The sequence below is a fragment of the Lissotriton vulgaris genome, chromosome 4_1, assembly GCF_964263255.1.
Source record: "Lissotriton vulgaris chromosome 4_1, aLisVul1.2, whole genome shotgun sequence".
NCBI classification, from domain to species: Eukaryota; Metazoa; Chordata; class Amphibia; order Caudata; family Salamandridae; genus Lissotriton; species Lissotriton vulgaris.
In genome coordinates, this window is record NC_141691.1 from 2,000,535,384 (window position 1) to 2,000,559,030 (window position 23,647).

Here is a 23,647-nt window from a genome sequence, read left to right on the forward strand (position 1 = left end):
GCCCAGTACCCTTTCCACTGCACTAAAATGATCTCTGAAAATGTTTACGGTAACCTAGTTTTGTCTACCATCATCCCCAATAACTTGTGCCGCTTTGACCAGTTTACACAAAAGTGAGCAACTTTTTTCAGCTGGTCATATTCGTTATGTGTCACAAGGTTTATTGTTCTTTTTTTTATTGTTGTATTGTAAAAAAATACCAATAAAAATATATTTTTTTAAACTCTTATGGACATTTTGTGCAGATTCATGAGACTGAACTTTAGTTATTCGTGATCAAATTTATTTTCCAGCTGAGCCATAACCACAAGTACCTTTTCTTAACTTTTCCCCTTTTTTCTCTTTTTCAGTCAGTAAGTTACGCCAAGTCTGCCACATTCCTAACTTTAAAGGTCATTTTCAGCAGGGGCCCATTGAATCAGAAATAGCATCCTATATGTAATAAAGAGAAAGGCCATTACTCCCATCAATGAGGTTGGTAAATTAAATTCCTACTAGTTGAATGTTTTATTGCACAAATATGAAAGACATAAGAGCTAAATAAAAATGGCTAAAGTTTCATTTTTGGGGCGGTTTATACAAGATAGGTCCCTATAGTCACAGGATCAAGAAATAGATGGCCACACCTTGGCATTGCCACAAGTCACATCTACAGGTTCAAATACTCCAGTTCATTTTCCTTGTACAATTCACTGGTCCAGATCATGTCTGTCCTCTGTGCCTCGGCCAGCATCAGATGGAGTTCCCTGGCGAGCTCGGCTAGTTTTTCGTGGCTGAAGATACCATGGCGGTAGTGGGTCAACGATGGGTGCCTGGGCAGACTGTCATCGTAACAATCCACTGGGTATGGATAGATCACAAGCTGAAGGTCTAGCAGAGGTATGGTACGCAGAAGCAAGGTCTTCAGCCCCTGGCAGGAGACTGGGTTCCAGTAGATGCCCAGATAGCGCAGCTTTTTGCAGAGACACAGTGATGGCATTATGGCCCCTAGGTGCTGGTCAGTGAGCTTGCATTCCATGATGTCCAGGTAGAGCAGGGTGGAAGAAGCCTGACTTAATAGCCTCTGGAAAGGATGCTGGAGTAAGTCGGACAGGTTGTTGCCACTGAGGTCCAGCTTCTTCAGTGATGAGACATGGACGCTCTCGGAGAGGTAACTCATGTCAGAAGGGAGAAGATAGCAAAACGCCAGCTCCAAGCTCTCCAATGGATTACGCAAGCCGCTGGAAAAAAAAAAAGTATTATCCGTAAATATTTAGTATGAAAACAAATTAAGTGATCATAATCGCTATTTTTCGCAAACCTAATCAATTCTGACTAACAAAGGCTCAGTTACAGGGTGTACACAAAAAACTTTCGTACCTGCTTTCTTCCTATCAAATATGATAAGACATGACGCGAGAGTAGGACTGGAGTCTGTTACAAAATAAAATGTGGTAGGTGACCCACAGATCAAAAGTAAACCTGTATGTCTGCCACCGTTCTGACTTTAAACTACTGCAGCTGGCTTACACCTCTGTAATGAGGCCTGGTCATATGGGTGGATCCTGATTGAAGACCTGCACACAGATGCTACCAGTGTTTCATAGGCCAAAGTGATGGCCATAGCATAGTGATGTCCAAACTATCAATTAAGAACGGTCTCTCGTCAGACAAAAGAGTGCAGAAAATATATTTCAACAAACAGCAAGAGATGAACTATCTCGAACAATGTATTTAACAGTGCCTATCACAGAGCTACAGCTTTAAGTCCAGTTATAATGAAAATGCCTCATTATTTTAATGCCATGCCAGAAAGGAAGCAATTAAATATCATCAACTACAGCATATTTAACCCTGAAAAATAAATAAGGTCTTTTTTGAAACCACACCGTAGAATGTCAAATTTTCTAGCATCAGTAGTACTTTTTGTTCCGCCAATTAGCATTTGCCCATGTCATTTACTCACACTCGCACCTGGGACTACTTTTTTGAATACATTAATATTGGGAAATTTAGTGCACATGGTTTAATTGAATCAAAGCAAGTCTTCTTCCCAAACAAACGCTCTGGTTACTACCCCAAACATGAAAATGAGTCACTGTGCACCCCTCATTTTTTTTTTTAACAGAAGCGCACATCACGGGTCCGCTCACGAACCATCGATCCAATCCTTGGTTTCAAATGCCACCCCAGAAACATTCAAACCTGTTTTTCTTACCATCCCCAATCCAGCCACCCTCAAAAAAGGCACATGCCCACCATCCCGCTTTCCAGTCCCTGCAAACACAGAAATCTGGGATTCCTACCACGGTTAGCAAATATTGATTACCTGTAGGCCATACCTCTTCCAAAAGAATTCATTGTTTGCATTCTGAGGACCGGCCACGTGCATGGACCCCCTCCAGGTTCATATGTGGCATTATGCAACTCTATCTATACTCCTCCAAAATGCCTATGCTTTGAGAATTGCACATCCACCTCATCATCCTGACACCTAATCTGTCCACTCGGCCCCAGGTAACTGGCTTCCTGCCCCCAGTCACCCTGTGGAATACATAAACCTGGCTTCCTGTAACCCACATGACATTCCGGAAAAATTAAAAACCTGTCAAACAGCCACTCTGCCCCATCGCTCTTAAAAAGCTATTCCTGGGATCCAGTCACCCCACCTACCTCATCCCTGGCACACTAAACCTCATACTGGCAAAAACAACCCCCAGAGAGGACTTCCTGTTCATTTTCCACCAAACCTGGCTTAAAGAATCCCAACAAACCTTCACAAATAACCCATGTCAAGCCACCTTCTACCACCGCATCCAGAGGGGTCCTCAAAACAACTATTCCTGTCTTCATGCGTCCCATCCCCAAACACCGAAACCTGATTCTCGTCCAACTATTCCGATGTAACACTTTTCCAGAGACCAGGTGATCAGATACTCTCCAAATAAGGTCATACCTGGAATCCAGGCATGTATGTTTGGCGTCATGAAACCACTCGACCCACCAAACAAAACTATACGCTTAATTCAATTAATTCAATTCAATTAATTTATATAGCGCGCTACATACCCAGAGGGTCTCAAGGCGCTTGAAGAAGGGTGGGGAATTACTTGTCGAATATCCAGGTTTTAAGTTGCTTTCTGAATGCTAGGTGGTTCTGAGTGAGGCGAAGGTGAATGGGAAGTGAGTTCCAGGTTTTAGCCGCCAGGTAGGAGAAGGATCTTCCTCCCATGGTGGTTTTGTTGATGCGAGGTACAGCAGCAAGGGCTTGGTTGGAGCGTAGCTGGCAGGAGGGGGTGTAGAAGGAAAGTCGTGTGTTGAGGCATTCGGGTCCAAGTTCGTAAAGTGCTTTGTGTGCGTGGGTTAGGAGGCGGAATGTTATCCTCTTATTGACGGGGAGCCAGTGGAGGTTTTTCAGGTGACCAGAAATGTGGTCTTTACGCGGGATGTCTAGTATGAGTCTGGCTGATGCGTTCTGGATGCGTTGGAGTTTTTTCTGAAGTTGTGCGGTGGTACCGGCGTATAGGGTGTTTCCGCAGTCCAGGCGGCTTGTAACCAGTGCGTGGGTGACCGTTTTTCTAGTTTCGGTGGGGATCCAGCGAAATGTTTTTTTGAGCATGCGAAGAATGTTGAAGCAAGATGATGAAACGGCCTTGACTTGTCTGGTCATCGAAAGTGAGGAGTCCAGAATGACGCCCAGGTTCCGTGCGTGGTCCGTCGGGATGGGTGCTTTTCCAAGGGCCTCTGGCCACCAAGAGTCGTCCCAGGCGGAGGGGGAGGTACCTAAGATCTGCCTAAACCGATATCCAACAAATATCGGTCACCCACACCTCCAAACAACCCCAATCCCGGTCTTCCTGCCCACAATGCACCAAATTGAGTCCTATTTTTCAGTCTTTAAAATTGGAGCCAAAATCCTGATAAATGCTCATACCAGGTATCGAGTTACAAACACCACCCCTAAGAAAAAAAATAAAAAATAAAAATCCTTCCAGGTCTCTAGCAATACCCCTGCCCCTATTCCTACCAAAAACAACACACAGAGTGACATGCTAACGCCGCAGCATTGCCAGTAATACTACTGCAGCTCGGGACTATGACGAGGGGGAGGGCCTTCAAGAACCAATATAGCCCGAGGCAATAGGGCTAAAAGACTATTACAACATTCGACCCACTGAGGGCAGAATCTTCCAACTTAAAACAGGAAAAACAGATATTGGAATGTTGGAAGAGATGGTCCGTACCAGCCATTGTTAGCCTTAAGCCTTGTGCAAGCTGTTACCATCATGAACAGGTTCAATTAATTACACTCTGTAGTGAGGAGGTCCACGCAGGTAGAAGTGCAATTAAAGATGATTAATTCAAGCAGGTAACATGTTGAATAGTTCCAGACAACTGGTAGTTGAGCTGTGAAGGGGAGTCCCACCAGGAACAGCCTGCCTGCAGCTCAGCCCATGCTCAACTGTCACTTCACCTCTCTGCGTCCCAACATTTCGAAGCACATCAAGACTCCAACATTCTATTGAGCACACAGCACAGACACTGGCTGAGCAGGAGGTGTAAAGGGCATGACATTAACAAGAGCAGGATACTACACACTTCTAGGAGGGAAAGCTGTTGATTTCATTATAAAGTGTGTCCGTTTAGTGTGACTGTACTACTGACACTCGCAGCAAGAAAGACGTGGCACGAAGACGAGTAAGATATGGACGTTTACAATGGCAGTGTCTAGCGTCCTTCAATCATTTCTATTTTTAATCTGCAGTGGCGCACGCATCATGAAATGCTCTTTTAAATAGCCTTTGGCAATATAAGAAACAGCATATTTATGGTATTCAAATGCGTGTCGACTTCCATATATATTTATATATAGTCTTCTAAACCTTATAAAGATATAGGTTAACAAGCATTTTCAATGCAATAGGTCTCACATTTACTAGAGTTTGAGCTATTGGCATTGTAAATGACAATGCCTTTTATTTAGGTGTTGTTTTAAAAACAGATACTAAAAGGCATTGTCATTTACAATGCCAATAACTTAAACTCTCGCAAATGTGAGACCTATTACATTACAAATGCGTGCTTTAAAAATAAAAAACTAGAGTTTGGAATGATGGCTACTGTCTGGTGTCAGAGGATGTGGCCCACGGAGCCACTGTGGAACTCATTTGCCCATTGGAGGTGAGGTGTGGAGGGGCTGTGCAGGTCTAATTAGGTAGCATGCAGTAAATTGTGCATGCATTGCAATAGGATTTTTACATATTAGAGCAGGTTTATTTGTTGACAGTGGTAGATCAAATATCCATGCAGCTGGATTCTGGCATGATGACGGTGTTGTCCAAACCGGCACACTGCGCATGCTAATAATGGTGCATTACAGAACAGAACATGCATTTGCAACAGCAGTATGTCTGATGTTGGCTTCCAGCCTTTTTACTTTGTCATTGCTTGTTTTGAGATATTTTTGGGCAAAGATGTTTGCACTAGGAAGCAGCTGGGCTGACCTCAATCTAAAATAACATTGGCTAAAAGCAACCAGGAAATATCTGCGAGTCCGTGACCCTTATGTTACTAAGTCAATTTCAATTATTACAGACTACGGGTAGGATCCGAATATTCACTGTGATACAGATCTCACGAGAACTCAGAAAAGAGGTGGTGTTGCTGATGGTGGGGACTGCATGGCAGCTTGATGATATCAAGTATGTTGATACGGGCATCACAGAGTAAAATATACCTTTAACTGAGAAATAACAGATACTCGCAAACAATTACAAACAAGGGCTGTCTGCTGTACTGTTGAAGCGGTTCTCAGCCATTCGCAGGGTGCTGGGGCTGTCGGGCTTAGCACGGCTGCCATGACACCACCTACTGCACGGCTGAAGAGGAGCTTTTCAGACTCGTTTTGAAGGAAGCTTCACGCTGCTGCCATGGGCACAGGGCACTGCTGCAGCACCGACCCAAGCCTGGCATACGTGTGGGAGAGGTGTGGGGCTCTGGGGGTGTGAGTAGTGTGCAGCAACACTCCTAACAGATTAATATCGGAATTAGCCTCGTGTGGAAGGTAACAGAAAAGCAGCGCATTCAGTATTCATGGAAACCCCATAGCGCAGTCTTCTCAGGACGTGTGAAGTACACACTATGCATGGCTGCATTTTCAAACTACCTGTTGCCGCCATGAAACTTCCTCTCATTCCGAATAGCTTGGTTCAAGAAGTAGGTAATATTTATGTTTCACATGCAAAGTGGGCAGCCATGTGAGTACTTTGTGAAATCGATAAGACTGAGTAAATGTCCTGCTTGCCTTTCCCTGACGAAGCCCTAGCTACGTGCTGTGCCGAAACAGTAAGTGTTTTGTTAAAGGTCTTTGTTCCAGTTCTTACAATCTTGGTATTTATAGACGTCGCCCTGCTGCTTCAGCCTGTGGGACAGCCTGTATGTATGCTGGAAACATTTCATCGAAAGTGCCTCTGGTGGGTTTAAAAAAAGACCCCATTCATAGGGGCTTCCAAGAATTGGACAATGCATTATCAATGCTGAGCCCACGTGTAGTAAGTAGCAGAGTAGGCAGGTGTGGGAATTGTGGTTCATATTGCTTTTAATGCATGTGGGAGCAGCTACTAATCCACTTTGAGTAGTTGGAGCAGCGTGGCCTAACAAGACGTGCAGCATTGACAGCCTGAAACACAAGGCAAGGACCACGCGTGCACCATGCTGCCTGCATGCCTCCCCGGTCTCCATATTACTTGTAGTGCAGCTTTGATGGATTGGAATGGAAGGATACCTGCATGAGCTGCACTGAACTGTCTACACTTCTTACCTCATTCCATTTTACGTGCCGTGCAGCACCGACAACTTAATAACACAATATGCCGTGCCGTGTATGGGCACGATAATTCAAACCATATGCTGCACCTGCGGGTCTCACCGGACTCCATTTTGTCTACTGTGCAGCACTGATGGCTTGAAATCCAAAGATATGTGCATGCACAGGACCGGGCTTTCTGCGCTTCTCAGCTATCTCCATTGTAGCTGCCATGCAGCACTGACGGTTTGGTAACACAAATCTATGTATACGCTTTACACTGCGAGCTTCACCTGCCTCCATTTTACCTACCGTGCAGCACATGCAAGGCTGTGTGCATACGTTGCACAGGGCTGTCTGCGTGCTTTACCTGCCTCCCTTTTACCTACCATGCAGCACATGCAAGGCTGTGTGCATACGCTGCACTGGGCTGTCTACGTGCTTCACCTGCCTTCACTTTACCTACCTTGCAGCAAACGCAAGGCTGTGTGTATACACTGCACCGGGCTGTCTGCGTGCTTCACCTGCCTCCATTTTACCTACCATGTAGCATTGATGAATTGAAATGCAAAGGTGTGTGTGTGTATGCGTTGCAACGGCTGTCCATTTGACCTACCGTGCAGCATTGATGGCTTGAAATGGGAACCCCTCACCGGGAAACCTAGTTGACACGGGCGGCTCTGGGTGAATTGGTGAGTGGAACAATGTCCTGCAGATAATGGGAGAGAGATGGAAGTTTGTTGGTTGAACTGGTCGGGGGCTCGAATGCAACTGTTTCTTAGAACAGTTGAAGAAAATTTGGTTAGCCACATGTCAAGAAAGGCGCACGGACACCATGAAACTAAAAGCACAGCTTAAAAAACAGGAGGGGGGGGGGGCGGGGGGGAAGTGAACGCGGCAAAGGTGATTGCGAAACTGAACGCGGTCACTTTTGGGAAAACAAAGCCGCGAGTGGAGCGTGCGAGCGACATATGCTTTCAATTATCGCGCCCGTGTATGGGCACGATAATTCAAACCATATGCCAGAAATGCGCGTAATAGACACCAATAGGCCAGGGGCGGAGCTATGCGCCAGCCTCTGACCTACTGTGTGCTCTCTTTCAAATAAACACGCAGGCAAAGGCCAATAATCCTCCAGGAAGACCTACTATAAGCTCCATTGGAGCTTTCCTAGAAAACACTTCACGTTTCACTAACCTTTTTTCCATATGTAACTACCTTGCCATTGTACCCAAGGGATTTTCAAGATTTTTTAAATACGGTAGATGGCATACAATGCAAATCGCATTATTGGATGGCCACAGTTGATGCAGTATCCTTATATACATCGATACAACATGAAGATGGACTGAAAGCCTGCAAATAATTTTGAGGAATATGAAAGTTATTTTGAGTACCCACCACAATGATCATGGAAATGAAATTTTGTTTGGAGCATAATGTATTTTCTAATCAACAACATCATCTTCCTTCAGGAGCAAGGCATGGCCACGGGGGCGTCATTCGGACTGACCTATGCAAATCTTACCATGGGCCAATGGGCAGATGAGACTGTATGGAAAGAGAAAACATGGCCACAGCGGACAAGATTATTTTATGGGTCCGCTATATAAATGACTTGTTTCTGGGGGATGCGCTGACCGTGAATTCCAGGCTCTGCTGCCTGCTGGGGTGGGACTCGGTCCCCCAGCCTGCTCCACTTTCTGAGGGAGAAGAAGGGGAGTCCCTCCAACAAGTACTGCGGCCGTCTCACGCAGCATGGGACGAGCACTGGCGAGCCCGGAACGCCCTTGGGCATAGCCCGCGCAGAGGGCAGGTCTGTCTGCGCCCATTCGCGGCTGGATGAGGCTGGGCTGGGCTCACCCTCTTTAGCCCTGCCTCTTTGATAGAGCACAATTACGGACTCTGGAGCGGGCGATTTAAGGGGAACCTCCAAAAAGAAACGGAAAACGATAGAGGACAAGATAGGACTGCGCAAAACCCCTGTTTTTTATCTCCACCTGCTCAGCTATCATCTTACTTAGTAATTAGTAGGTAAGAAGTCCCTAAGCGATGGGTAAACGTAAATTATCACAGCCATTGGAGAAGGGGCCCAAAAACCAACTTTCTCCATCGATTACCAATTATCTAACGAATGCCATGGGTATATTGAATAGTGAAATCACTAATGCGGAAGAAAGACTGGCCATTACAAAGACTGCCTTGCATAACGCTATGGATAAGGTGATTGAGAAAGACACTGTAACAGAGCCAGTGAAACCTCTAGCTGCCAAAAAAACTGCAACACTGTTTTTATTAGCGCCTCTGACGATTAGTGAGGATGCCACCCGCGGTGTTGTCACCACCACCAGCAAAAAAATCTGTCAGCCGGCAGATACACTTCCAAGAGTTTTAAAAAAAGAGGAAGGAAAATAATGCTGAAATTATACTAATGCTAAAGAGAATTCGCAGAAATTGTTGAAGACCTCAAAAGTAACAGACTGCTCTTTTAAGAATGTACATAATAGATTGACAATTTTAGCGGAATCTTACAAAAAGGAAATGGGGTCATAACATCTGGGATCTGTCTACTTGAGGTAACTGTTTAGGAAAAATTAGATCACCTAAAATTATACATTTAGCAGCCTACTATAATAGAAGCTACACAAAGCGATACTGGTATATCCACAGTCCCAGATATGGCCCCTATACAAAAATTGCCAGTTTTGCCCACAAAGGATAACCACCAACATCAAAATTCAGAAACCCAGCTGGCGGAGAAGGGTTTGACAGGTAAGATATGTACATATGATTGGGAAGGAAGAGGGGTTGAATGAGTGGGTTTTATTGAAGGTGGCCACAGCAGTTTCATTAACGGAGCACTATAGTCACACCAAATAATGTGAAGTAAAAAAACTGAACCTATCACTGATATTAAGAGGCTATTCATTTAAATACTGTTCGTATCTTTGGATTGAAGAATGTTATAAATGTGCAGTGATTTGCAACATATATAGAAAGATCATGTATACAAAGATGGAATTTTAACACATGTATAATTATTAATTTCAGTTACCCCTGACGAAGGGCCATTACAGGCCCGAAATGCATTGGGTTAAAATAAACTGCTTTTGAAGAACTTGGCTTTTGTATGTGTTCTTGAAGAGCGGTTCGGATGGCCCAGCTTGAACTTGAGAAACCCAGGAAATGGCCTCACCTTACTTGCGGATTCAAACAATTCTAAGCGTGATATTGGATTATCATGATCCTAACATTTTGATCGATTTTATTATTCTTACATTTTGATTGATTTTTATCATTCTGTCTAGCTGATACAACATCATTTTATTTGCCAGTTAGGTTCAGCTCAATTGGATTGTATTTAATATGGTACAGACTTCTGATGTGTTTTAATGGACATGTAATGGTTTTAATGAACTATGCATGATAAATACATGTGCTATTTGAAAAGAGTACCTGTCTCACCTGCATAGATGTTTTGAAGCTTCCACGATTAAGGATTCAAGCCACTCATTCCCGAACATATCTCTGCAGCAGCTATCCTAACCCACTCAGATAACTTACAGTCATTGCACAGTTTATGTAGATAATGATGTCAAGTGTGGCTATTTTTTTTTTGTTAAATTTATACTTTATTACACCTTCGAAGTTTGCACACAGCACTCATCGCCTACAACCCGGAGGCCGGCGGCAACAGTAGGCAGCACCCAGATCCCTGAGCATAGATCATATACACAGCTGTAACGCCAGCATCCCGGAGGCCTGGCGGCGAACTCATGTGAAAAGAAAGAACAAATAAAATCGGGTCTTGGAAACAGCTTACGACTGATATCAAAAGGATAGGATATTTAATACAGGTGCCGATACTCATGATCATAGTTCGATGTGCAAAAGTAATACAGTCAGTTCGCAGGTGCTAAACAAAGTCTCGGTATCATGAAGATAAACTCTCCCAGAAGGGGGGGAAAGAAATAGGTGCAACAAACCCACAGCGAGAAAGAAGAAAACAAACAAACACCCACCCTACAAACTAGCCAGTCTACCTATGCCCGTGTCCACCCACCCACCCACCCGCACTAACTACCTCATCCATAGACGAACGTAGGACCCACAGCTGCGGACCAGAGGGCCAAATAGAATGATGCAGCGTGCAAGACGGATGACTAAATGCACCCTCCCAGCCCAGCCATCCCAGTGATTCACACACTCTGCTTCTCAGTTGAAATCAGAATGGGACCTGTCAACCACCCCCAGCAGGGGAACAGTCAACCACACATCATATCAACCTCCGCCATCGCCACCCCGCCCTCCTGCAGTTCATCCAACTCCTCCCCATCGGGGTCTGACTCACTATCCCCCCCTAGCGCACTGGTATTACCTGTATAACCCCCAGAAGTTTTTAGGCCGACTCTTTGGGGGAAGTAGTTCATTATACACCTCAGACTGTGTGCAGCAATACAGCAAATCCGACTCCCAGCGCTTCTTAGTAGGAACCGGCCCCCTCATCCAGCACAACGCAATCAGGCGCTTGGCCGTCAGCAAAGCCATGTCAGTCAGTCGCCGCATCGCCACAGGCAACGGTTTAGAAAAACCCAGCAACGCCAGCGCCGGGCAAGGCAGGACCTCCAGACCTAGCATGGAGCTGAGTTCCGCAAATACCTCCCGCCAAAACTTATGGATACTAGGGCAAGTCCAAGACATATGCAGGAAATCTGCCGTGGGAAAATGGCAACGCTCACACTCCGCTGACTCCCGTAGACCGTATCTATGTAACCTGTCCGGTGTATAATAGACCCGCTGTAGGTATTTAAAGTGAATCAGGCGGTGTCTACTATTGAGTGAAATCTTCCTAGTGTTCGTACAGCAGTATAGCCACATCTCATCCGAGATCGGTGACTGCAGATCACTCTGCCAGGCCAATCTGGCCTTGGAAGGCGGACACTGCCGGTGCCTATCTCCTAGTTTCTTAAGAGTAGTCACCAATTTACGGGGAGAGGGATTCTTAATGACGTACGTAAGCTCAGGCACTTCCTGCGGCTCTGCCAATTCCGGGCCCAGTAATTCCTGCAACGCTCTACGGACCGATGGTATTGGAAGCCGTGCAATAGCGTCGCCCCAGGTTGGGATTGGAGGGCCTGCTGCGACGTCTTCACTATGCCGTTCAAAAAGAGGTCCCCCATCTTGTCTATACCCAAGTCCCGTAACGCCTTCAGGACACCCTTCTCCGTTAGCGGGGCTAACCACACCGCCCATTCCACTCGCAGAAGGGGAGAGTACAACAGCTCACTTTCACGAGAGCGGACCAGCGCATGCCACACGTGGTTAGTGGCGGCAATGGAGTCCAAGTTGTCGACCCTGCAATCGACAGGACAACATATTGTGGCCGGGAGCGGAGTGGGGTCCGCGAAGAGGCGCTCCAGTTTCACATGCGGGATGCCAGGGTCCCCATGTATCCAGGTGTGGAGATGAGCCCCCTGCGCAATCCTGTAGTACCTTTCTAGGTCGGGAGCCCCCAGACCCCCGCGTTCATTGGGAAGCAGGAGTGTCTGCCATTGAACCCTTGGCTGTTTGCCCCTCCACGCAAGTCTAATAAGTGTCTGAGTGAGCTGACGAAAAAAGGCCTTGGAGAGTACGACTGGTATGTTAGCAAAGAGAAAGAGGAATCTGGGGAGAACCACCATCTTCATGATTGCAATCCTACCCATTAGGGATAGCGGGAGCCTGCACCATACCTCAACGTCATCCACCAGCTTGGAGTAGGCAACCCCATAGTTCTCACGTATCAGGATCTCTGGGTCGGTGTGTATACGGATCCCCAAATAACCTATGGAGTCCGTGGTCCACTGCAGCGGGTATTCCGAGTCGAACGGGAGTGTCACCGGAGTCAAAGGCAACGCCACAGATTTATTCCAATTGGCCCGAGAGGGCCCCGAACCGCACCACCTCCCGCAAGACCGCCGACAGATTCACCTCCGGGTCCCGGACATACAACAAAGTGTCGTCTGCGTATGTCGAGATGCCAATCTGGTAAAAAGGAAAGTTGATCCCCTCGAACCCGTGGTACTCTCTTATTGCGCAGGCCAGGGGCTCCGCCACCAGTGCATACAGAAGTGGGGAGAGAGGACAGCCCTGCCGAGTGCCTCTGCTAATCGCAATCGGGGCAGTGACCGAATTCCCTATCTTTAGCCGCGCAGTAGGCTTGTAGTATAGGGCTCCTAGCATCTGAAGGAAGGGTTCGCCAAGCCCATACTTACGAAGGACTCTGAGCATAAATGACCACTCCACCGAGTCAAAGGCCTTTTCCATATCCAGGAAAATAGCCACAGCCTTATTTTCCTGCCGGACATGCTGAATAGTGCCCAGCACCGTGCGAATGTTATAAGTCAAATTCCGTGCGGGGACAAACCCAGCCTGCTCTGGGGCAACCAAGCCCGGGACCAGGAGAGCCAACCGAGTCGCCAAGACCTTCGCGTACAATTTAGCGTCTACATTAATCAGCGAGAGCGGCCTATATGAGCCACATTCATTGGGGGGTTTGCCCGGTTTCGGGATGGTGATGAGAAGCGCCTCCCTCATAGACTTCGACATGCTACCCTGTTGACAAATGTCGTCAAAAAGAAGCATCAGGTAGGGCACCAGCTTATCTTGAAAGGCCTTGTAGAAGGCCACCGTGAGGCCGTCCGACCCAGGAGCGCTGCCCGACCTCATCCCCTCTAGCGCCTCCGTAATCTCCTCTCTCTGGAATGGGGCCATCAAAAATTCCCTCTGCCAGTCAGCCAAAAAGGGCATCTGAATGTAGCTCAAGTAGTCGTCTATCTCTTCCTCTAGGTGGCTCGATTTTGACGTGTACAGTTCTGTGTAATAAGTATAGAATTCCGACAAAATATCCTGTTCCCCCGTCACCACGCCACCATTAGCTGTTAACAACTCCTCAATCACTAGAGGCGGCCTGCTGTTACGCATCAGCTTAGCAAGCAGGGAGCCAGGGCGGTCCCGCTCCCCATACGAGCGCGCTGTTGCATATTTACCCATATGCCTTACCTCCCTGTCCGCCTCCTCATGGAATTCCGCCAGAAGTGGCTTAAGCCTGTCATGTATGTCCGCAGCCCCATCACCTCCCGCCTGACGTTCCAGAGCAGACAACTGTGTTTCCAGATGTTTCAACCGTTGCCTGATAGCTTTAAGCACCCCTGAGTGTTTGGCCATCGTCATCCCTCGGATATACACCTTAAATGCATCCCAGAGCACCTGGACACTATCCACCGACCCCACATTAGTTGAAAAATACGTGTCTATGTCCTCAGCCAGTTCCCCTCTGAAGGCCTCATCTAGAAGGGAATACGGGGGGAACCTCCAAGTGAACGGGGGTATCCTCCTAGCTGGGGCATCTAGCAGCAAGAGCAGTGGCGAGTGGTCAGATAGCGTGCGAGGCAATACAGCACACCCCTTCACTGAGTCGAGGAGTGATCGGGAAACAAACCAGTAATCAATCCTCGTGTGAACGTTATGATAGGCTGAATAATGAGTGAAACCACCCTTCCCCGGGTGCCTATGGCGCCACACATCCAGTAGATCGAGTTTCACTAGCTCCGCCTGCATAAGTAATGCCGAGGCCGCCGGGGCCCCAGGGGCACCCGCCGATCTATCCAACTCCGGGTTCAACACAAAATTGAAGTCTCCCCCCCATAGCAGCTTAGACCCCTCGTACTGTCGACAGAGGTCCGCCAGCGAGGCATAGAAAGCTGGAGTATCATAGTTGGGGCCGTACACATTCACAACCATCAAATCGTGGCCTTTACCCACGCACCGGGCAACCGCGTACCGACCCTCCGGGTCCACAGCGACCTGTTGCAATGAACTGAGATTTGGGATTAGCCCACGTAAGCACACCTCTAGCATGTGTGGTGAACCCTGCAGCAACACAAGCACTCCCAAGACCCCTGGTCTGTAATATAGGACTGGTCAGAGGCAGGTGGGTTTCCTGCAGCAAGGCGAGATCAACCCTATGCCGCTGCAAATAGGCCAACACTTTCCTAAGTTTACGAAAATCATTCAGCCCCCTCACATTCCAGGACAGCAGTCAGAGAGTTGGGGCCACCCTCCGGCCCTAGGGACTCAACATTCGCCATTGCAGGGTAGGGAACAAATCAGAGTAGCACAGTCGGTATAGTAGACACAATCCAGTAGCTGGCCCAAGCAAACCCCCCCACCCCCCCAACAGCCCCCGAACAACCCACATATCACGATCAACAAAAGAAATTCAAAGCAAACGCCCATCCACCCACAGCCGACCAACCCCAACCCGGTCAGACAGGACTCACCACCATCCACCATCAGCCCTCCCCAAAGAAACACACTACAAACCCAAAGGCCCACCAAGGAGCCAAAAGCCGAAAGCGCAGGGGCAGAGGTTCCCAGCCAGACAGCAAGTTAATCAGGACAAGGACCACAGAACTCAGTGGCTCCACCACCCCGCCCCCCAGCAACATTTGGCACCCTCACCAGCCCAAGAAAAAGAGTATCATCAAATAACAGGTCCCTCAGTCGGAGGAGAGCCCCCCCCCAAAGCTATCACCAGGCTGCAAGTCATGTCAATACCACAGCCGCGGTGCAATCCGCAAACAGCAAAGCACACCCCACTTTATCAGGCAAATAGGTTCATAGGACCTGCAGCTGAGTTAAACGCACAGATGAAGTCCAACTGAGCCGGCGAAAAGGTCACAAGGCAGATTACCCCTGGCCGTCCATGGAAGCGGCCTCCTCCGCGTTTTCCTGCTGACCTCTCGGGCTGTTGCGTTGTTCCTTGGCCCACTCCAACGATTTCTTCAGATCCGCTGGGTCCGTGAAAAAGTGCGAGTGTCCCTGCTTGTTGATTCTGAGCCTCGCCGGGTACAATATGGCATAGTCCAGCCCCGGGTCTCTCATCTGTTTCTTATACGGGGCGAAGCGCTTCCTCTCCTCTTGGACTCTCGCCGTGAAGTCCGGGTATAGGGAGATGTTCATGCCCTCGAATTGCAGATTTCCCTTCTCCCTTGCCAGCCGGAGCGCCAAGTCACGATCCCTATAGTTTAACAGCTTGGCAATAATCGGCCGTGGCGGAAGTCCAGGCTGCGGCTTCGGCCCCAGGGTGCGATGTGCCCTCTCGACGATGAACATAGGGGAGAAGAACTCCTCCCCCAACAGTGTCTGGAGCAACTTCTCCACAAACAACTCCATTTTGCCAGTGTTGGTAGATTCCGCCACCCCGGTAATGCGGACGTTGGAGCGCCGTGAGCGTGCTTCCAAGTCCTCTGTCTTGTCTTGTATGACTTGGAGTAGGCGACTAAATTGCTTGCGATCCTTATCCCACTCCGTTTGGGCCTCCTCAGCCTCCGTTAACCGCCGTTCCGCCATATCCAGGCGCTCAGCGTGTTTGTCCACCCTCTCGGACATGCGTTCCATCCTGAAGGACAGTGCATCTATTTTCGTGCCAATCGCCGCCATACTGTCTTGCAAGCCTTTCTCCATGGCACCCAGCATTTCATGGATGTCCGCACATAGGGAACTGTCAGCAGCCGTGGGCCGAGGTGAGGCATCCGTAGCCGGCCCCTCCGCACCTTTCGCCTTCCGCTGGTCAAACGTCAGTTTTGGTTGGTTCTTATCACCTTTCCCCATAGTGTTCCTGGTGGACATTCAGCAAAGTGTCCCTCTGCTAGTAAAGAAATCGCCAGGTAGTGTTGGTAGGGCGAGGAGGGGGCGCTGGAGAAGCAAGCTCCGCAGGGCGAGATGTTGCGCAGCAAGAAATGCAGTCAAAATGGCGGCCGCGGGCGCCAAGACATAAGTAGGCCCAGGAGCCAGACAAGCACTCCACTAGGCGCTCACACGAGGTCAGGCCCCACCAAAGTCAAGCAAACTGGGCCCCCACACTCCAACTCACTCCCAAGCCACTGCACCACAGCGGTCTCCGAGGCGTCCCAGGGGCAGGCAGCTGCCGACAAAAATCTTCGCGAGGAGACAGCGATCCACCGAGGGTCTCCCGCACCCTGCCAGCACACCTCAAAGCATCAGCAGTCTTTCTCCATGAAATGCACAACCGTGGGCAGGTCCACCACAGCCGCCTCCGGGAGCACCGCCCGAGAACACCCAGCAGGAACTGTAGCGCAGCAACCAAGTGGGTGGACCGACTTCACTCGGGTACCATTGGCCGCACGTAGCGTGACGCAGCTCGGGCAGCTCCCCAAGATATACCGCGGATTACGGCCTGGTCCGCCACTGTGCCTTCCGACGAACAGCGGAGCGAAACCACCACCGATTTCGACCGGGGAAAGGCTCCCCACTAGGCCGTGGGGTAGAAGGAGAGTCCGCCACCGATTTCAGGACTGGCTAGGCGCCAAAAGGATAGATTTGTCGAATATTAAAGGGGCTCAGGCGAGGAGCTCAGCGCTCACACGTCTTTCATGGACGCCGGCAAGCTCCGCCCCCCGTCAAGTGTGGCTATTAAGAACGTATAAACAGGCCTACTGCTACATAAAGGACCCACAAACTTCAAAGTTTAGTGTCATATAGAATTAGTGTAAGACTTATCACTGCATGACCATGATAATCTGTGTGCCAAGGGTTGTGATTGCCATGTCCGTGCTGAGCTGCACTGGTGCCTGGTATGTTACTACTGCTAGCTGCTCACACTACCTGGTCTTCGGTGCCCTATGGATAGATGGTCTGGGTGTTCAACTGTGCTATTTGTCACTTTAAATTCAGTGTTGAATGCACAGAGAGGGTAGGGATGTTTTCTGACTTACTTATGAACATGCTGAAAGCACTGGGCGCGACGTATACCCTCTGATTTAAACCAATAATAGGGAGACACCAAGGGTACAAACTAGCCGCCTTCTATGTGCGAACATAAAATGTTGCTAGAACAGGGGTGCAATGCAGTCATAATCATGACACCACCTCACCTGTAATGTCCGGGGTGGCTCCATGAGCATTTCTGTATGCCACTGACTAAGGAAATAAAGGCACAACTCTCACAAGCTGGCACCATGGGGTGCTTGCGGTAGTGGGCAGAAATGCACCAAATGCGTAAGGTTAACCCTTGATTAATGGCACTTGGCAGGGCTGAACTAAAGGCTAATTTGTATGCCCTAATAAATAATATACAACGAGCATTTGCAATGCAATAGGTCTCGCCTTTGTGAGACTTTGAGCTACTGTCGTAGTAAAACACAATGCCTTTGATTTATGTGTTTTGAAAACCTGTAAGCGGTCCATAAACACTCAGTTTGTACTAATAGCTGGCAGTAAAAGAGTCGCATTTACTGCCAGCCTGGCTGCACATAAGCAACGACTATAAGTACAAAATGTTTGTTTACGCAACGCTTGTTACTTCAGATAGTAGTATTGAAATTGTGGTGTGACTGGCAAATACAGTTTAAAGACTGTACAATACTCTATTTTATTCATACAGGTTCTAATGTCATTAAAGTTCACTTCATCCTCCTAAAAATTAGCATGCACTATATTTATAAATTGTGAAACATTTGTATTCTCTGATTATTTGCTTTACATCTCTCCAGGTGTCTTTCAAAATGAGTAAAGATATTTTTTAGGTCTCGCTGAACCAACGCGCATGCGTTGTTCTGCGAGAGTATAGTAGAGCTTTCAAAAATGCTCCCAAAGTCTGCAGATCGGACACAGTGCATATGCGCCGGGCGCGCGCACCATTTGTCCGCCTGCAGGATTTTGGAGCAATTTCGCGGCCGCTTTGATGTTCTCAGTGAGCCGCACAGCCACTGAGAACATCAAAGCGGCAGCGAAATGCTCACCATTTGTCACCCCATCCCTTCCTGCTGGCATTACCCCCTCCCTTCTCGCCCAGTCCTTGTTTCCCTTGTTTTTGCAAGAGACCGTTCAGTCTACGACAAGATCACAGGCGGCACCCAACGCCCCCTCTGATATCAGAACCTGCTCGTTACTCCCCAGTCCAAATAAATTGTTAACGGAAATTGGCCTGTTGTACGTGCCTAGAAACCCTCGGAAGAGTCTCATGCCCATGCCAGATGACACAGGACTTCCTGAGCTACCTCTTTCCTAAAGCTGCCATTTTAGTTATCCCCATCGACATTAAGTTCCCTTCTTCCCACCTGGTGTATGTCCTGACCTTGCTGTTTCTTGTAAAGCAGTGACATTTAGTGTTCTCCGCAGATAAGTCACTGCCGCACCAATGTGTAATAACAAACCGTTTACCTCAGTCACTTTCTGGCTGCCACGCCTTGGTTTGGTTCGACAATAACTGCCATACCCCGCAGGGGGGAAAGGCCAGAGGACACATCTGCACGATCGTTCGCGGACGCTTCTGCAATGTTTTAAAGACAGCAGTGTAAAGAGGTGTGTTTGGGTGCGCCTGGTACGTGACTTTTTACATCTCCATGGCGCTTTCACTTTACCAAACCGCTGCGCTATATGTGCGCAACAATTTACATCACAGCACTTTAAATTCTGGTATGTGACTTTTTACATCTCCATGGTGCTTTCACTAGCTTCACCCCTAATCTCATACCACAAATGTGGCACGTAATGCCCCCCATCCCCGCCAATTGCCCGACCTATTTGAGGACATTCTTCTTAAATGTATTTTTGAATTATTCATCAACTATTTTTTTTTTAAAGGCTAGCCAGTAAATATTATAGCTATTTACTAGGAGGTGCTACAAAAAGGCAAATGGAATGCAAGTTCTGACAAGCACAAGGGGTACAGATGTACGGAATACACACAAGCCACTGGTCACTTCATTAAACCGCAGCGCTATGTGTGCGCAATGAGGTTAGCGCTATAGTATAGATATATACAATAATTACCATACCACGCAGGGGGGGTGGACGACAGCCAGAGGCCACATCTGCCCGATCGTTCCCAGACGCTTCTGCAATGTTTTAGAGGCAGCAATGTAAAGAGGTGTGTGTTTGTGTGCGCCTGGTACGTGACCTTTTACATCTCCTTGACGCTTTCACTTTACCAAACTGCGGTGCTATGTGTGCGCAATGATGTACATTGCGGCAGTTTATATTCTGGTTTGATAGCGGAGCGTACTAGTGTGCCTACAAACTGCAGGAATATGTGCCACACCCAATAGTCACAGGCTCAAATTTGTGCAAGTCCGCTTGGTTAATCAGCCTAATGTTGATAAATCATTTGTAATTAATCAGACACAGCACTTAATCTTTCAGTGCTCAACACACATATATATCCTTTACACTTGCCATCTCGCCTATCTATCGCCCTCCCTTCATCTATCTATCCATCGCCCTCCCTCCATCTATCTATCCATCCATCACCCTCCCTCCATCTATCTATCCATCGCCCTCCCTCCATCTATCTATCTATCCATCGCCCTCCCTCCATCTATCTATCTATCCATCGCCCTCCCTCCATCTATCTATCTATCCATCGCCCTCCCTCCATCTATCCATCGCCCTCCCTCCATCTATCCATCGCCCTCCCTCCATCTATCCATCGCCCTCCCTCCATCTATCCATCGCCCTCACTCTATCCATCGCCCTTCCCCCTGACTCCCCACCACTTCTTCACTCATCCCAATCCCCTAGACCCTTCCTTCTTTCCCTCCACCATTTCTTTTACAATCCAAATAACAGGCTAACATGTCCACCGCTCAAATCAATTAATTTCATATTTCCCTTCACTAATTCACCACCAATCCTTTTTGGGTTCCAGAATAGTCTGCTACTTGCCGGAAAGTGCTACAACACCTCATCAGGGGAGCAAGCGCTATATAAATGCAAACCATTCCCCTCCACTGTCCTTTTCAATCCAAATAACAAACTAACAGGTTATGCATCCCCTGCTAAACTCGGTCAGAGTAGTTAAAAACTTGGGGGTGAAAATGGAGGACACCCTCAATATGAAATCTCAGACCTAAGTGGTAACAGGACAATGTTTCAGCCTCCTAAGAATGCTGAAGCAGTCTCTACCTCTTCGTTTGGTCCCCCACAGGAAAACAGTGGTCCAGGCCCTGATCGGATGCAGGCTGGACTATGTTACCATTCTTTATCTTGGACTGACGGATTATTTACTTACTCGTCTTCAGGTGGTCCAAAACGCCACAGCCAAGGTGACACTTCTACTTGGCCTGAGAACGCGGATGTCTTTACACCTTAAATCTCTCCACTGGCTCCCGATCCACAGGAGGATCCTTTTCAAAGCCCTTGTCCTGGCCTACAAATCACTTCATTATACTGGAGCTCCTTATTTAAGAAAGAGAGTCAATTTCTATCTTCCTCAGAGCACCCTATTGTCCGCATCTTTGTCACTGGCACGGACCCTGTGTTCAGCCAATCTCGAATAGGAGGTCGATCCTATCAGGTTCAAGTCGCCAAACGGTGGAACTGTATGCCGCCAAATTTAAGACAGATGCAAGATCTCCTCCCTTTTAAGAAGTCTTTGAAGGCTTGGCTGTTCCAGCAGTAGCCTTTGCTCTGTCGGTCTCAATGCAGCTGCCACAACTAAAAAGCGCGGGGACACTGTCAAGTAGCTGCACGCTCTAAAAATACCCTGATAACATAACATGTCCACAACTCAAGTTAGTTTGCTATTTCACTTGACTAATTCACCACTAATCCTTTTCTGAAAAAACCCAAAGGTTACAGGAACGTTATAATTAGGTTCAGATTTTGCATACACAAAACCATAGAAATTCAGGAAGTTATAGTTATCTCAAGTAACTATAACTCGTGTTCTACCGTAACTAGAACTCGTGCCCTCGCCATGCACTGCTAATTACCCCACATAGTCCATCAGTCATGACATTTTCTAAGACATCATTGAAATCACTGCAACATTTACAGTGAAATTATTGATAAAAAACTGTGCATTGGAATGGAGTTTTTTGTGTTATTAATAACATTTGCAGAGTCTCCACGAAAACTTCCAAAAGGCGATACTTTTTGATTAGTTTCTGCAAGGAAAGTTTAGGGGTAGTCCGTCAAGCGAGGGCCAAAAAATAAGGGGGTCCTAAAATGCAAAATGACCATGCTTTTTCCAATGACTTCTTTAGATGGAGCTACAGTAAAAAGCTGCTGAACGGAATAACACCAAATTTGTCAGGTAGCTAGATCTTGGTACGCAGATTGTGCTTTCTTAAACAATTTTGTGTAAATCCAGCCAGTAGTATTTGAGGAAATAAGGTTGGAATGTATTTGTATATCTGTACGGTTGGGTTTGAGGGACTCTTGAGAGTCACTCGAACCCAATTTTAAACTAGCATTGGCAGAGCTAATAGGCCTCGCCTATGAGAGAGCTATATTGCAATGTTTTTTAGCCACGTTGATAAGCATGTCGAAAAGTGAGTATAGTGGGGCAGGGAATATTTGGATAGATTGGAGGTCATATATTGGAGTGTGGCAGAATGGGGTGGGTAGAATGCAGTGAGTAGATTAGGGTAGATAGTGGTGGTGTAGGTTGGGGGTTGAGTAGGTAGGGGTAAACTGGGATGGGCAACATTGGAGTGGGATATACTGGGGTAGGATGATGTGGGGTAGACTGAGGCACATTGGGGTGGGGTAGACTGGTGTAGGTAGAGTGGAGCATGGCAGACTGAGGTGGGTTGGGTAGGGTAGAATGAGGTTCGATTAGAGTGGGGGGGTTTGGGCAGACTGGAGTAGTAGTAGTGGGGTAGACTGGAGTGGGGCAGATTGGGGTGGAATAGAATGAGGTAGATTGGGGTAGGTTAGATTGGGGTATAATGGAGTGGGGTAGGTTGAGGTCGGCTGGAGTGTGGTCAATTGGGTAAGGTAGACTGGGTAGGGCACGTTTGAGTGGGGTAGATTTGGGTGGGGTAGATTTGGGTAGACTGGGCTGAGTGGGGGTAGATTGGGGTGGAGTAGAATGGGGTACATTGTGGTAGAGTACATTTGGGCGGGGTAGATTGAGGTATATTGCAGCTCTGCATGTATTTAAAGGCACGTTCCCACAACACTGCATTACAAATACTTATCACACATTTATAGTGCCTCTTCACTTGTCAAGGAGCTTTGTTGTAAAAGTGACAAGTACGCAACATTTGTTTGTCAACGTGACAAACAAATCCTTTTTTTTGTAAACGCGCCCCATACCACGCTTTCACTTGAATGGCGGCTGCACCTTTCTTTAGACAAGCTGAGTCTTAAAGAATGGGGCGCTGCCACCATTAAAGTAAAGGCGTTACAAAAAAAGCCATTAGTTAACTTAAATGCTTTTTTTTGTAAAAGTGTTCCATACCGCACTTTCACTTGAATGGCAGCCGCGCACCTTTCTTTAGGCGTGACCGCCATTAAAGTGAAAGTACGGCATGGGGCACATTTACAAACAAGCATTTGTAATAAAAATGCCTTTTATTTAGGTTTAAAAACTAAAACATAAATAAAAGGCATTGTCATTTACAACGCCAATGGCTCAAACTTGCGAAAAATGCAAGACCTATAGCATTGCAACTGCTTGTTTGTTCCTGCGTTGTGTCCCAAACTTACGTCAGCCCAGCCCTCGCTGTGTTTGATACACATGGCAGGAAGGAAAGAATCATTTTGTTCTTTTGTAAGTCAGATTGTATATAACACTTACATTTTCCTTGCTGCTGCTTGTTTTAACACACTGATAATTCCTCCATTTTTTTAGGCTCCCCCTCCTCTTTGTATTCTGTCCACTGTCTGACCTTGCCTGGCTCAAGCGTACTAAGGATGCTGAGCGAGGTCCCGGCTTCCAAAACGCTATTTTCGCCCTGGTGTGTATCAGTGCCACAATTTCCTTACACTCACACTTGTAAAGGTGAAGTCACTGGCACTTGAATAGGAATTTGCAGAGGGGTGTCTGACCATCGCGCTACATAAACAGCT

General features: G+C 47.5%; 1 protein-coding gene across 2 annotated transcripts in view; it reads right to left on the bottom strand.

Moving 5' to 3' along the window:
- Window positions 1–266: 266 nt before the first annotated feature.
- Window positions 267–23,647, bottom strand: part of LRRC14 (leucine rich repeat containing 14) — a 134,041-nt gene continuing 110,660 nt past the window's right edge. For both annotated transcript variants that reach the window (XM_086966333.1, XM_086966334.1), the window contains exon 4: window positions 267–1,220. In XM_086966333.1, coding sequence (XP_086822459.1) covers window positions 650–1,220 — 571 coding nt within the window. In that variant the 3' untranslated portion in view covers window positions 267–649. The remainder of the gene's footprint in view (window positions 1,221–23,647) is intronic.